This window comes from Arachis hypogaea, chromosome 17, assembly GCF_003086295.3.
Source record: "Arachis hypogaea cultivar Tifrunner chromosome 17, arahy.Tifrunner.gnm2.J5K5, whole genome shotgun sequence".
NCBI lineage: Eukaryota > Viridiplantae > Streptophyta > Magnoliopsida > Fabales > Fabaceae > Arachis > Arachis hypogaea.
This window is the reverse complement of record NC_092052.1, coordinates 124,548,139-124,563,367: the sequence shown is the minus strand read 5'-3', so window position 1 is coordinate 124,563,367 and position 15,229 is coordinate 124,548,139. Positions and strand designations below refer to the sequence as shown.

General features: G+C 37.7%; 1 protein-coding gene and 1 non-coding gene across 2 annotated transcripts; one reads left to right on the top strand and one right to left on the bottom strand.

The window, feature by feature from the left end:
• Positions 1-1,283: 1,283 nt before the first annotated feature.
• On the top strand, positions 1,284-3,394 carry LOC112763854 (probable indole-3-pyruvate monooxygenase YUCCA11). Its single transcript, XM_025809410.1, has 4 exons — positions 1,284-1,901; positions 2,302-2,535; positions 2,795-2,920; positions 3,203-3,394. Exons 1-4 carry the CDS (start codon positions 1,284-1,286, stop codon positions 3,392-3,394), a joined length of 1,170 nt encoding a protein of 389 aa, XP_025665195.1.
• Positions 3,395-8,036: 4,642 nt separating this feature from the next.
• On the bottom strand, positions 8,037-8,140 carry LOC112767769 (small nucleolar RNA R71). The gene has a single exon (XR_003185210.1). It is a non-coding gene; the product is annotated as a small nucleolar RNA R71 (small nucleolar RNA).
• Positions 8,141-15,229: the final 7,089 nt, after the last annotated feature.

Below are 15,229 nucleotides of genomic sequence, written 5' to 3'. Positions count from 1 at the left end.
GAACAATCAACGCTTTTCCATCCTTTAGCAAGTACGAAGGAGGGGAAAAAAGGTGTTTGAGAGGGAATAAACAAATAGCTAAGTGTTTCAGATAGAAATAGGGGTGTCAAAATTCCCCGAAACGCGGGGATCCCTATGGGGACTGCTCTGAATGGGAACCTGAAGGTGGGGATTTTTTTCGTGGAGTTGGGGATGGGGACTAAAATCCCCCCGAGACACGCACGGGGACCCGAGCGGGGATCCCCACCTCGCCCCCGATAATTCCCCAAATTCTTGAGTTTATTTAAATACCCTGAATTTATTCCCAATATAAAGAATTTTTAGGGATTTCACCTATTGAAAACCCTAACCCTACCTTATTGAATGTCTTCCATTCTCTCCTACTACTCCACTTAGCGCCGTTTCGAAGCCCCAACTCTCCAGAAAAGTTCAAAACTCCCAATCCCCATAGTTGTGTCGACAGTCACAGCCATAGCAGCATACCCTTTCGCCAGTCGCTACCGGCCACTCTTCTTGTTCAGTGCTTATCCCCTTATGGACTATGATTTGTTATGTTGTATTTCTTGACTTATAATCTTGGATAAGATATGTTTGTAATAATGTTTTGTAGTTTTTTTTTTTAATTTTTTTACTATAATTTTCATATAAATGTTCAACATAAAGAGATGGGGAATGGGGACCCGCGAAGAACACAGAAAACGCGGGAAATGGGGATCAATTTTGGGGGGCGAAAACAGGGAACAGGGAGGTATCCCCCGCCCCCGCCCCCACCCCGCCCCATTAACATCCCTAGATAGAAATGTTGCATGGTAAAGTAAAAAAAATTAATTTTTTATTAATAATAACTATAACATGTATAACCTTAAAACACATGTTAATTAAATCATCTTCTTAAATGATATATTACTCCTATTGTATAATATGTTATGTATAAAAATTAAAAAATATTATATATATATATATATATTTTAAATATAATGTTTCATATATTTTAAATATATATTTTATATTTTAGTTTTAATTTGATAACTGATTTTTAATTTTAGATGGTAAGAATAAATTTGGCTTGAAAATTACTTGACTAACCAATTAGACTATCTTCAAAACATATGCATTGCCCCATAATTACAACAAAACAAACAAAAAACTATAAAAAGATCATCACAATTTATGCACGTTTTCAATAATAACAGAACTTTATAAAACTATAAAAACACCAAGACTAAATTGATTATTCACTAGTCACCGGAAAAAAAATTGATTATTAACTATAACAATCAAGCATGCAGATTATTGAAGTACCTGTTGTGATTGTAGGTGCAGGACCAGCTGGAATAGCAACCGCAGGGTGCCTCAACAAACTCAGAATCTCTAACATTGTTCTTGAAAGAGATGATTGCCCTGTTTCTCTTTGGAGGAAAAGAGCCTATGATCGTTTGAAACTACACTTAGGAAAAGACTTTTGTAGCCTTCCACATTATCCTTTTCCTTCTGACTTTCCCAATTTTGTCCCTAGGGTTGATTTCTTGCGCTACATTGACTCTTACATCGCGCATTTCAACATTTCCATCAACTACAACTGCTCTGTTGACTCTGCTTTCATTGACCAAAGCAATGGAAAGTGGAGGCTCCTTGTTACCAACAACTCTTCCGGTGTCGACGAGATCTATGAAGCGGAGTTTCTGGTGGTTGCGAGTGGAGAGAATAGTGAAGAGTACATCCCAAACATTAAAGGACTTGAGAACTATCAAGGAGAGTCCATGCATTGTAGCAAGTATTTGAATGGGAGAGAAATGTACAAGAAGAATGTTTTGGTTGTTGGATGTGGCAATTCTGGCATGGAAATTGCTTATGATCTTTCAACTTGGGGTGCATATACCTCTATTGTCGTCAGAAGTCAGGTAAATTATTTTTCTATCTAGATATGTAACTATTTATATGTCTGTATCTTTGAAAAAGATGGTTTTATAATTTTTGAAATTAGAGTGTTAATAAATCAACTTAAAATATATATGAGCTATTTAATTATGTGAAGAGAAAGTTTATCTAGCCAGCACTTAATTAGTAAAAAAAAAAGTGAATAATTTTATATAATTAGATATAATCTCACACTATTAAAAACACTAATGATAACTAATTAATTGCTACAAATCACAAAATTAGCTGGCCCTAACATTTCTCTTATGTAAATTCTTGTGCTTGCAATCAAATTGCATGCATTGCATCTGTTCTAATATATGAACCCTATAGAGTTCAAAATAACCAACAAAATTTAATAGTGGGTGTATGCTATTCATTCAGGTGCATTATTTTACTAAGGAAATGGTGTATGCGGGTATGTTGATGCTGAAACACTTCATGGTGGATAAAGTGGACAAGATGATGGTTCTTATGAGCAAATTGAAGTATGGGAATATGTTTAAGTATGGTTTGACGAGGCCAAAGGAGGGACCTTTTGCACTCAAAATAAAAGGTGGTACTACTCCTACCATTGATGTTGGTTGTATAGAAAAGATTAAGAAGGGAAAAGTGAAGGTAATAAATACATATATACTTGTTTAATGCTAGATAATCAATTTTTTAAGATCAGTCGATTTTTTAAAATTATTTTATTTATCTAAAATTTTAGATTTTAAATTATAAATCTAAACATTAAAGTCGGTTAATGTTGTTTAAGTAAAAGTTAATTTTTTATACTTTTTTAGTTAATTAATTATAATTTGTAAATTGATTTCTTAATTAACAATGGGTTCTATCCGATCAATTAGTTATCCTTGTCTTAAATTAAATTTAGGTTTATCCTGGTATTTCAAGTATCAAGGAAGGAAAGGTAGTTAAATTTGTTGATGGACAACATGCTCATTTCGATGCAATCATCTTTGCTACTGGATACAAAACCAATGTGCTGAAGTGGCTTAAGGTGCGTATATTTATATTTTTATTTTGGAAATAATATTCTATTTCCTAAAGAAACAAATCTATTCAATGGATAGTGGGTATAGTAGTCTCAAATTCAATTTTAAATTATAAAAATATTTTATAACAAAAAAGAATAAACAAAACCAACTAGAACTTGTCTTATTTAATATAGATTAATAATAAATTTTGACTTTTTTTTGGTCTTTGTAGTGTTACCGTTTAGATTAATGTACTTAATAAATATGTTTGTGTAATTAATTGTGTTACATTTTTGGCCGTTCAGGATTACAAGAATCTATTCAATGAGAATGGAATGCCAAAACCAAGTTACCCAAATCATTGGAAAGGAGAACATGGAATTTACAGTGCTGGATTTTCGAAAAGAGGATTAGAAGGCATCTCATTTGATGCGAAGAAAATAGCAAATGATATCAACTTCACTTTGACTTCAAGGGTCAATCAAATTACATCTTAGTGCTATTTTACTGTGATACATGCAATTAAGCTGATCGATTTATTGAAATAAGATGAAAACTTTTGCAGTCGATTTTACGTAAAGTTAATAGCTGAGAACAATTAAATGACTTAATTGATTTAACTAAATTTTAGTTAACTTAATTGATTTAACTAAATTTTAGTTAACTTAATTGATTTAACTAAATTTTTATCTAACAGCTCTCAATTATCAATTTTATGTAAAGTTGACTGCACTTGAATTTTCACCTTAAAATAATTGTATGGCTGACCCAACATGAGTCATATGGAGAGGTTTATATAACGATAAAGGTTAAAGTTGTATTAGTGTAGCTTGTTTACTCTCATTCATTGTGGTGTATAAATACCTCACATCGTCCTTTTATTAATAGCAATGTATAATCACATTTTCTATATTAATATCAAATACAATTCACTCTCTTTTCTCTTTGTATCATTCTTTCTTTGTCTTTCTTAGCACACAAGAAACTGGGCATTACTAAGCTCAGTTCATGATTCTTCATTACTTTTTCGATTAAGTTCACATGGTATCAAAGCCTTTTAATCATCCATGGCTATCACACTTCCTTCTATCAGTTTCAAAAATTATTTGGCTCCAATCTTAAATAAACTCGATGACAAAAACTTTGTAACTTAGCAACAACATGCTTTATTTGCTATCAAAGGTCAGAACCTTGAAGATCATATACAAGAAAATAAAATACTTCCCCAATTCGATTCTAATGCAGCCAAAGCAAGCTACCCTACTAATACAACTTAGCCTTTATCCTTATAGCTATATCTCTCAATACAAACTGACAATGCAATAAAATTCTTGTCACACATTTTTAAGTATATTTTTACAGTAAAATAGTATTAATTATAGACTTTTAATTTCTGCTTTCATACATACCAACAACAAAGTGTGATTGAGAGAAAATACAGGCACATTATTGTTAAAATGGATTTTACTCATTTTTCCATAGCCAAACTTCCTAAAATCTTTTAGGAAGATGCTTTTTTAACAGCTGCCTATTTGATAAATCGTCATCCTTCTAAGAGTTTTGTTCCGACCCGGCCCACTAGCGAGTCAGGTCCGTGTGCAGACTTTCTAGTCAAGGTAGTTGGTGATGCACCCGAGAATACAAGTACACGGTGGAAGCTTCATGTTGACGGAGCCTCCAACCAAGCGTTCGGAGGGGCAGGGATAATTGATGAGCGGATATTTTATACACTTTTTGGCGTTATTTTTATATAGTTTTCATTATGTTTTGTTTAAGTTTTATTATATTTTTATAGGTTTTAGTGCAAAATTCATATTTTTGGATTCTACTTTGAGTTTGTGTGTTTTATGGTGATTTCAGGTATTTTCTGGCTGAAATTGAGGAGCTTGAGCAAAAGTCTGATTCAGAGACAGAGAAAGGACTGCAGATGCTGTCAGGATCTGACCTCCGTGCACTCGAGGAGCTTTTCTGGAGCTACGGAAGTCCAAATAGCGCGCTCTCAATGGCTATGGAAAGCTAACATCCAGGGATTTCTAGAAATATATAATAATCCATACTTTGCTTTGGAAATGAAGGCCCAAAACTAGCGTTCAACGCCAGCCACTACCCTATTCTTGGTGTTCAACGCCCACAAGGGAGCAGCTGGCGTCCGATGCCCAAAAGGGAGTCCCAAGCCAGCGTTCAATGCCCCTAAGGGGTACTAGCTCATGGATTTCACTAAAGCTCAGCCCAAACACTCACCAAGTGGGCCCCAGAAGTGGATTTTCACACGATCATCTTTGTTTATCTTATTTCTGTAATTCTTAGTTAGCATATTAGTATATATAGGAGGAGATCACCCTAACTCCCCCCCATTCAAATACTTCACTACTTTTGTACAGTATGAGTCACTAACTTCCTAAGGTTAAGGTTAGGAGCTCTTCTGAGTTTCATGGATCAATAATATTACTGTTTTAGTTCAATATGTCTGATTCTATTCTCTTATGCATTCTCGTTCTTCATCTCATGAATTGAGGGTGACCAATGACAATCACCCTTGTTCTACATGGGTTCCGTGCGAGTCCTGACCCGGATAGCATTGAACCAAAGCTAGATATTGCATTGCGGATTCCAATAGAGTACCTGGGCAACTTTGGATATGTGACATGAAATTCCGTTGATCGTGGGTAAGTAAGGTCTTTGTGGCGTTAAGGCTAGAGTCAGAGAAGCAGCACTTTCTGATCCGGAAGATCTGCCTTGTCTGTGGCACCTTGAGTAGGATCGTGAAGGGGAGTGGATTGCTTAGAGCTTCATCTTCTACTACAGTGAGATACCTAGAGGTAGCTTGACGAGAGGACATGAGTCACTTCAACATAGTAGATTGCTGCAGTGGAGGAGGTTAACTTGATGAGAGGACATGAGTTAATCACTTACGGCTGCCATTGAATGAATCAGAAAGTTATTGAAGTAGACAGTAAGAAAAGTTAATCCGGAAAGACAAAGCATCGTCGAAGCCTCAACCGTTCTTATACCATTGATTTCACAACTATCTAGTATCGTTTTATTTATTTATTCTATTTTATGCGTTTTTCGTGACAAACTATAATTTCAGTCCGCCTAACTAAGATATGCAAGGTAACCACTACTTGCTAAAACCAAAAATCTCCGTGGGATCGACCCTCACTCACCAGAGTAATTACTTGGACGACCCGGTATACTTGCCAGTCTATCTGTACGAAACCTGCGGAGCCAGTTTTGTGCACCAAGTTTTTGGCGCCGTTGTCGGGGATTGTTCGAATTTGACAAACAATCGGATTATCTTGTTGCTTAGATTAGGTCATTTTTACTATTTTATTTGAGTCTTTTGTTTTCTTTTCAAAAATTTTTCAAAACCTTTTCTTTTCTTTATTAATCTTTATCTTTTGTTTGAGTCTTTTGTTCTTGTTCTTGTTAAAGTTTCGAACTTTCTTGTTTCTTTTTCCAAAAATTTTCAAAAAATAGTTTCTTTTGTTTGAGTCTAATGTTAATTCTTAAGTTTGGTGTCCTTTGTGTGTTCTTTGTTTTCTCAAAATTTTTGAATTAGTCTCAGTGTTCTTTCTTGGTATTCAAGTTGTTCTTGTTTCTTTTCTTGTTTTGATGTTAAAAGTTTTAAGTTTGGTGTCTTTCGGTGTTTGTTCTTTTAATTTTCGAAAATTAGTGTCTCTTGATCTAAAAATTTTAAGTTTGGTGTCTTTTGGTTGTTTTTCTCTCTCTTCATTAATTCAAAAAATCAAAAAAATATCTTTTCTATTTTTAATCAAATTTTCGAAAATTCCAAAAAGATTTTCAAATTTTAATTTCAAATCACTATCTTATCTTATCTTATCTTAAAGTCAAATTTTAAATTTTAATTCTTATCTTTTTCAAATCTTCACGTTATCTTTTTATCTTTCTTTAAATTTCAAAAAATCTTATCTTATCTTATTTCAAATTCAAATTTTAAAACTCAAATTCAAAATTCAAATTTCAAATTTAAATCTTTTTCAAAAATCAAATTTCAAATCTTATCTTTTTTCAAATCTTTTTCAAATCTTCACCATATCTTATCTTTTCAAACTTATTTTCAAATCTTTATCTTATCTTGCTTCAATTTCAAAATTCAAAATCAAATATTTTCAAATTCTTATCTTATCTTTTCTAATTTTAAATTTTAATTTCAATTCTTTTTCTAATCTTCTATCTTATCTTAATTTCAAATCTTTCTTAATTAGTTACTTGTTTTCTCTTTCTTCTTTTTCAAAACTTCCTAATTCCTCTCTCTTCTATTTTCAAAAACTTCTCACTGCTCTCTCTCTTCTTTTTCAAAAACTACCTTCTAACTTTTCAAATTTTTTAGTTAATTAGCTTTTAATTTCCTATTCAATTAATAAATAAAATAAAAACAAAAAATATTTTAATTCTAGTTTCTCTTTTCACTTCTAAATTTTCGAATTCTTTACCTCCTTTTATTCGAACTCTTCATCTCATTCTTCTATCCTCATTCTTCTTTCTTCTTCACATCTCATAGGGAGTTCTCTATTATTTGACATAGAGCCCCCATTCTTTTTCTTTCTTGTCTTCTTTTTCTTGTTTATGAGCAGGAACAGAGAAAAAGAACCTCTCTTTGATCCTGATCCTGAACCTGAAAGGACCTTAAGGAAGCGTTTACAACAAGTTAAAGCACAACATTCTGGAAGAGACCTCATAGAACTTTTCGAACAAGAAACTGAAAATACAAGCATGGCAGCCAAACAGAACAATAGAGGAGATGCAAGGAAGGTTCTTGGTGACTTTACTACACGCACTTCTGACTTCTATGGAAGAAGTATCTCCATACCTGCAATTAGAGCAAATAACTTTGAGCTAAAGCCTCAGTTAGTCTCTCTAATGCAACAGAATTACAAATTCCATGGACTTCCACTGGAAGATCCACATCAGTTCTTATTTGAATTCTTGCAAATCTCTGACACTATTAAGACCAATGGAGTGGATCCTGAGGTCTACAGACTGATGCTTTTCCCCTTTGCTGTCAGAGACAGAGCTAGGCTGTGGTTGGATTCTCAACCTAAAGAAAGCCTAGACTCTTGGGAAAAGTTGGTCAATGCTTTCTTGGCCAAGTTTTTTCCACCTCAAAAGATGACCAAGCTCAGGGTGGAAGTTCAAACTTTTAGACAAAAAGAGAGTGAATCCCTCTATGAAGCTTGGGAAAGATACAAGCAACTGATCAGGAGATGTCCTCCTGACATGCACTCATAATGGACTATCCTAGGTATCTTCTATGATGGTCTATCTGAGATGTCCAAGATGTCAAAGATGTCATTGGACCATTCTGCAGGTGGATCACTCCACTTGAAGAAAACACCTAAAGAGGCACAGGAACTCATTGAAATGGTTGCAAATAACCAATTCATGTACATTTCTGAGAGAAACCCTGTGAACAATGGGGTAGCTCAGAAGAAAAGAGTCCTGAAAGTTGACACTCTGAATGTCATATTGGCTCAGAACAAGATCTTGACCCAACAGGTCAATATGATCTCTCAGCACTTGACTGGAATGCAAGCTGCAGCTAGCAGCACTCAAGACACCTCCTATGATGGAGATGCCTATGATCCAGATCAACCCATGCTGGAAGCGGTGAATTACATGGTAGAACCCTATGCAAAACACTTACAACTCCTCTTGGAAGAATCATCCTAACCTTTCATGGAAGGATTAACAGAAGCCTCAGCAAGGCTTCAATAATAATCAAGGTGGAAGAACCCAAAATAGGTTTATCAACAGACCACCATTCCCATCTTCTCAGCAACAGATGGAAACTTCTAAAAGCAGAGCATTTCTAACTTAGCAACCATAGTCTCTGAACTCTCTAAGACCACTCACAGTTTCATAACAGAAACTAGGTCCTCTATCATAAATTTGGAGGTACAAGTTGGTCAACTGAGCAAGAGAATTTCTGAGACCCCTCCTAACACTCTTCCTAGTAACACTGAAGTAAATCCAAGAGAAGAGTGCAAAGCCATCACAGTGAACACTGAGGCCGAATCTGAGGGGGATTCTCTGGCGTTGAACGCCAGTAAGGAAGTCCTTACTGGGCCTTCAACGCCCATGGAGATACCATCACTGGCGTTGAACGCCAGTAAGGAGGTCCTTACTGGGCATGCAATGCCCAATACAGTACCCTCACTAGCATTGAACGCCAGTAAAGGGATACAAGCTGGGCATTCAACGCCCAAAGAAACACAAGTCCTAGCATTGAATGCCACAATAGGAGTAGTTGGGTACCCCAAGCCCACTGAGAACTCTTCTATTGAAGAATTGATGGAACCAAAGGTTCATGAGGAACCTATTGAAGTTCCCTTGAATGCTTGGTTGAAAATTTTAGAATCTGAAGAGTATTCCTCCTCTGATGAGGAAGAGGAAACTAGGAAAGAGCAAGTTGCTCGGTACCTAGAAATTCTGATGAAGCTGAATACTAAGCTATTTGGCACAGAGACATTGGAGGAAGAACCTCCAGTGCTCACCAAGGAACTCAATGCCTTGGTTCAGTAAAAACTACCTCAGAAGCTGTCGGATCCTGGACACTTCCTAATTCCTTGCACAATGGGCACCGTTACCTTTGAGATGGATCTGTGTGACCAAGGGTCAAGCATAAACCTTATGCCACTCTCTGTAATGGAAAGGTTGGGAATCTTTGAGGTGCAAGCTGCAAGAATCTCACTAGAGATGGCAGACAAGTCAATGAAAAAGGCTTATGGCCGTGTAGAGGATGTCTTAGGTAAGGTTGAGAACCTTTACATCCCTGCAGATTTTATAATCCTGGATACTGAGGAGGAAGAGGATGACTTAATCATTCTTGGAAGATCCTTCCTAGCCACTGCCAATGCCATCATTGATGTAGCAAAGGGAGAGCTGATTCTACAGCTATGGGAGGACCACATCTTATTCAAGATGCCTAGCCCTAACTCTCCCTCTGACAAAAGAGAGACAGTTGTGCAACACCTAGTGTTCCAACCCCCTCTCAGTGCAAAGTTATACAGAGCCCCCAGACACCAATTCTAAGTTTGGTGTTGGGAAGCCATCATCAAGAACTGAGAATAAATGTACTAAGAAGAAAGTACCTAAAGGGTGGAGGGATAAGAAAATCCCCATTGAATACCTCTCACCTGGTATGAGAGTTGCCTTCACTGACAACCCAGTCATTCCACACACAGTGAACAAGATCCTGTCTCTAGAGCATGTGGAGCTCATCCATGAGAGCACAGGCAAGAAATTCACTATAAGGGGCAAAATTCTGAGCCCATATTCACCTCCGTAAGGAGCTAACCGTCAAGATAGTGACGTTAAAAAAGTGCTTGTTGGGAGGCAAACCAACCATAATTAAAGTTATTTCTATTTTTCATTAAGTTTACTTAAGTTATTTCAATTTAATTTTCATATTTGTTTAAGTTTGTGATCATGTGCAGTAGCTAGAACAAAAACAGAAACAGTCAGAGCTGGGAACAGAACACCCTGGAGCAAGCACCTTGCTGGCGTTGAACGCCAGACAAGGAGGCCAGAGTGGGCGTTCAACGCCCATGAGGAGCAGCCTGAAGCTAGCGTTGAACGCCAGCCAGAAGCAGGAGCTGGGCGTTCAACGCCCACAACGGGGCATGGAACTCGAATTCCCTAGCCTCTCAGGATCAGTGGGTCCCACAGAATCTCCACCTACCCCACCTTCTTCTCTCTCTTACTTTCACTCTTCCCCACATACTCTTTCCTATAAACCCAAACCCAATCACATTCATATCTCTTCCCAAAACCATCATAACTCCCACCAACCCCCACCCACTTCAAATTCAAAATTTCCCACCCAATTCTCACCCATTCATTCGACCCCTACCCTATCCCACCCCTATAAATACCCCCTTCTTCCTACCTTTTATACACACACCATTCATACACTTAAGCCTCACTTGGCTGAACCACTATCCCCCTCTTTCTTCACCTATTATCTTCATCTTCTACTCTTTTCTTCATATTTTGCTTGAGGATGAGCAAAGCTTTTAAGTTTGGTGTTGGAAAAGCCTTGCTTTTTGTTTTCCATTCATACTTTTGGCACCCAAAGTTGGAGAATCCTCTAGAAAGAGGAAAGAGAAAGCAGTTGCTTCCACCTCCGAATCTTAGGAGATGGAGAGATTCATCACCAAAGCTCATCAAGACCACTTCTATGAAGTAGTGGCAAAGAAGAAGGTGGTTCCTAAAGTCCCCTTTAGGCTAAAAAGAATGAGTACCCAGAGATCCGAAGAGAAATTCGGAGGAGAGGTTAGAAAGTCCTAACCAATATGATTCCGGATGTTGGAATCTTGATGGTGCAAGGGTTCTATGCTAATACATGGGTCACTATAACCATGACACTAGCGTGAACCCACATCCCAAAAATTGGAGCACCATGGTCCGATGGTGACCCTTGGATTTCAGCCTAGAGAGTGTAAGGTTGGCGCTCCACTTGCCAATGATGTAAGGAGACCCACATCCTTACACAAGGAGAGTCAATTTTGATCAAAGGTTAGACCAAGTCCTTTCAGACATTTATGTGGAAGGAGCTCATTGGAAGATGGATACTCAAGGCAAGTCTATCCAACTAAGAAGGCTCGACCTCAAGCCTGTAGCTAGGGGATAACTGGAATTCATCCAATGCTCTATCATCCCTACTAGCAATCGGTCAGAAGTGACCATTGACAGAGCCATTATGGTTCATTGCATCATGATTAGAAGTGAGGTGGAGGTACATGAGGTAATACCTCAAGAGTTGTACAAGAAAGCTGAAAGGCCTTCCACCTTATCAAGGTTAGTGTTTTCCCACTTTATCTGTCATCTATGCAATTCAGCTAGAATTGTCATAGAAGGAGACATCTCCATTGAAGAGGACAAGCCCATCACTAAAAGAAGGATGGAGAAAACTAGAGAGCCTACACATACACCTCAACAAGAGCATGTGGAGCTGCCTCAACAAAAAATCTCTGAGATGCCTCAAGTGATGCATTTTTCTCCCCAAGGTTACTGGGAGAAATTGTACACTTCTCTAAGAGAACTAAGCTCCAACATGGATCAGTTGGGGATGGGACATCAAGAACATTCCACCATCTTCCATGAAATAAGAGAATACCAAAGGGCCCTGAGAGAAGATTAAAGAGTTATGAAGGAAGAACAATAGAGGCAGGGGCGTGACATAGAAGAAATCAAGCACTCCATTGGATCCTCCAGAAGGAGTAGTAGCCGCCATCACTAAGGTGGATTCGTTCCCTTATTCCCTTTGCTTATGTTATTTTTATGTTTTTCATGTATTTTGTTTTATTATCTGTTTCTAGTGCATGATCATCCTTATGTCTTAAAGCTATGAATTATTCCATGCATCTCTCACCTTGCTTAAAAGAAAATTTTAATTGAAAAAGAGAAGTAAGATTCATGAACTCGAGTTATATAATAAGAATAGTTCAATTATTTGATGTGGTGGCATTGCTTTTATTTTCTGAATGCGTGAATGAACAGTGCATATTTGATGTTGGATTTAAGAATGTCGGCTCTTAAAAGAATGATGATAAAAGTGAAGTATTATTGTTAATCTAAAAAATGCAAAAATTGATTCTTGAAGCAAGAAAAAGCAGCAAAAAGCAAAAAAAAAATATGTGGAAAAAAAGCAAGCAGAAAAAGCCAATAGCTCTTTAAACCAAAAGGCAAGAGCAAGGATCCAAGGCTTTGAGCATCAATGGTTAGGAGGGCCAAAAAGATAATATCTTAGCCTAAACAGTTTAAATGAGCTGCTTCCCTAACTATATGCTTGTGGTGTGAAGGTGTCAAGTGAAAAGCTTGAGAATGAGCAGTTAAAGTCGTGATCCAAAGCAAAAAGAGCGTGCTTAAGAACTCTGGACACCACTAGCTGGGGATTCTAGCAAACCTGAATCACAATCCTGAGGGGTTCACCAAGTTAAGTGTCTGTGGCATTTATGTATCCAGTGGTAATACTGAAAGACAAAGTGTTTAGGGTCACGGCCAAGACTCTAAAGAAGCAGTGTTCAAGAATAAAAAAGAACTGAACTAGGAGAGTCAATAATATCATTTGGATTCTGAATTCCTAAAGATGCTAATCATTCTGAGCTTCAATGGAAAGTGAGATGCCAAAATTATTTAGAAGCAAAAAGCTGCTAGTCCCGCTCATCTAATTGAAATTGAGCTTCATTAAGAACTCTGAGATTTATTGTATCCTTCTCTTCTTTTTATCCTACTTTGTTTTTGGTTGCTTGGGGACAAGCAACAGTTTATGTTTGGTGTTCTGATGAGCGGATATTTTATACGCTTTTTGGCGTCATTTTTATGTAGTTTTCATTATGTTTTGTTTAAGTTTTATTATATTTTCATAGGTTTTAGTGAAAAATTCATATTTTTTTATTCTACTTTGAGTTTGTGTGTTTTATGGTGATTTCAGGTATTTTCTGGCTGAAATTGAGGAGCTTGAGCAAAAGTCTAATTCAGAGACAGAGAAAGGACTGCAGATGCTATCAGGATCTGACCTCCGTGCACTCGAAGGAGCTTTTCTGGAGTTACAGAAGTCTAAACGGCGCGCTCTCAACGGCTATGAAAAGCTAACATCTAGGAATTTCCAGAAATATATAATAGTTCATACTTTGCTTTAGAAATGAAGGCCCAAAACTGGCGTTCAACGCTAGCCACCTACCCTATTCCTGGAGTTCAACGCCCACAAGGGAGCAGCTGGCGTCCAACACCCAAAAGGGAGTCCCAAGCCAGCGTTCAACACCCCTAAGGGGTACTAGCTCGTGGATTTCACTCAAGCTCATCCCAAACACTCACCAAGTTGGTCCCAGAAGTGGATTTTCGCATTATCAACTTAGTTTATCTTATTTCTATAATTCTTAGTTAGGATATTAGTATATATAGGAGGAGATCACCCTAGCTTTGGATCTTCCGCCCCCCCCCCCAAATCAAATACTTCACTACTATTGTACAGTATGAGTCACTAACCTCCTAAGGTTAAGGTTAGGAGCTCTGGTGAGTTTCATAGATCAATAATATTACTGTTTTAGTTTAATATGTCTGATTCTATTCCTTTATGCATTCTTGTTCTTCATCTCATGAATTGAGGGTGACCAGTGACAATCACCCTTATTCTACATGGGTTCCGTGCGAGTCCTGACCCGGATAGCGTTGAACCAAACCTAGAGATTGCATTACGAATTCCAATAGAGTACCTGGGAAACTTTGGATACGTGACATGAAATCCCGTTGACCGTGGGTAAGTGAGGTCTCTGTGGCATTAAGGCTAGAGTCAGAGAAGTAACACTTTCTGATCTGGAAGATCTGCCTTGTCTGTGGCACCTTGAGTAGGATCGTGAAGGGGAGTGGATTGCTTAGAGCTTCATCTTCTGCTACAGTGAGAGACCTAGATGTGGCTTGATGAGAGGACACGAGTCACTTCAACATGGTGGATTACTGCAGTGGAGGAGGTTAACTTGATGAGAGGACGAGTTAATCACTTACGGCTGCCATTGAATGAATCAGAAAGTTATTGAAGTAGACAGTAAGAAAAATTAATCCAGAAGACAAAGCATCTCCGAAGCCTCAACTGTTCTCATACCATTGATTTCACACCTATCTAGTAACATTTTATTTATTTATTCTGTTTTATGCGTTTTTCGTGACAAACTATGATTTCTATCTGCCTAACTAAGATCTGCAAGGTAACCACTGTGTGCTCAAACCAACAATTTCCGTGGGATAGACTCTCACTCACCTGAGACATTACTTGGACGACCCGATATACTTGCCGGTCTATCTGTGCGAAATGTGCGGAGCTAGTTTCGTGCACCAATAAATAATCCTCGAAAGCTCGGCTGGGATGACTTATGATCAATCAGTCAAGTTCGACTTCCCGATCTCCAAAAACTAAGCGGAATATAAAGCCTTGATAGAGGGTTTGCTCCTAGCCAAAGAAGTCGGAGCGTCGCGAGTCGAGGTCAACAGTGACTCCCAAATTGTTACCTCCCAGGGCAACGGGACATATCACGCTAGGGACTCCTTACTTCATAAGTACTTGGAAAAGGTGAAAAAGTTGTGTGAAGATTTCGAAGAGGTCACGATTCAACATGTACCCAGAGAAATAAATGCGAGAGCTGACCTCCTATCGAAGATGGCAAGCACAAAGCCAGGCATGGAAAACCAATCTTTTATTCAAGGGCTGGTAAAGGAGCCGTCGGTAACTCTCTACGTAACATAAGCGTTGAGCCCTTCCTCATGGATAGATCTGATCATCCGTTTCTTGGAGGACAGCGAACTCCCTGAGG

Excerpts from the sequence above, each read along its gene's own strand:
- LOC112763854 (XM_025809410.1), top strand. The coding sequence starts at position 1,284 with ATGCAGATTATTGAAGTACCTGTTGTGATTGTAGGTGCAGGACCAGCT. Across the intron at positions 2,536-2,794 it reads TTAAGAAGGGAAAAGTGAAG|GTTTATCCTGGTATTTCAAG; the intron begins GTAATAAATACA and ends AATTAAATTTAG. Across the intron at positions 2,921-3,202 it reads ATGTGCTGAAGTGGCTTAAG|GATTACAAGAATCTATTCAA; the intron begins GTGCGTATATTT and ends TTGGCCGTTCAG.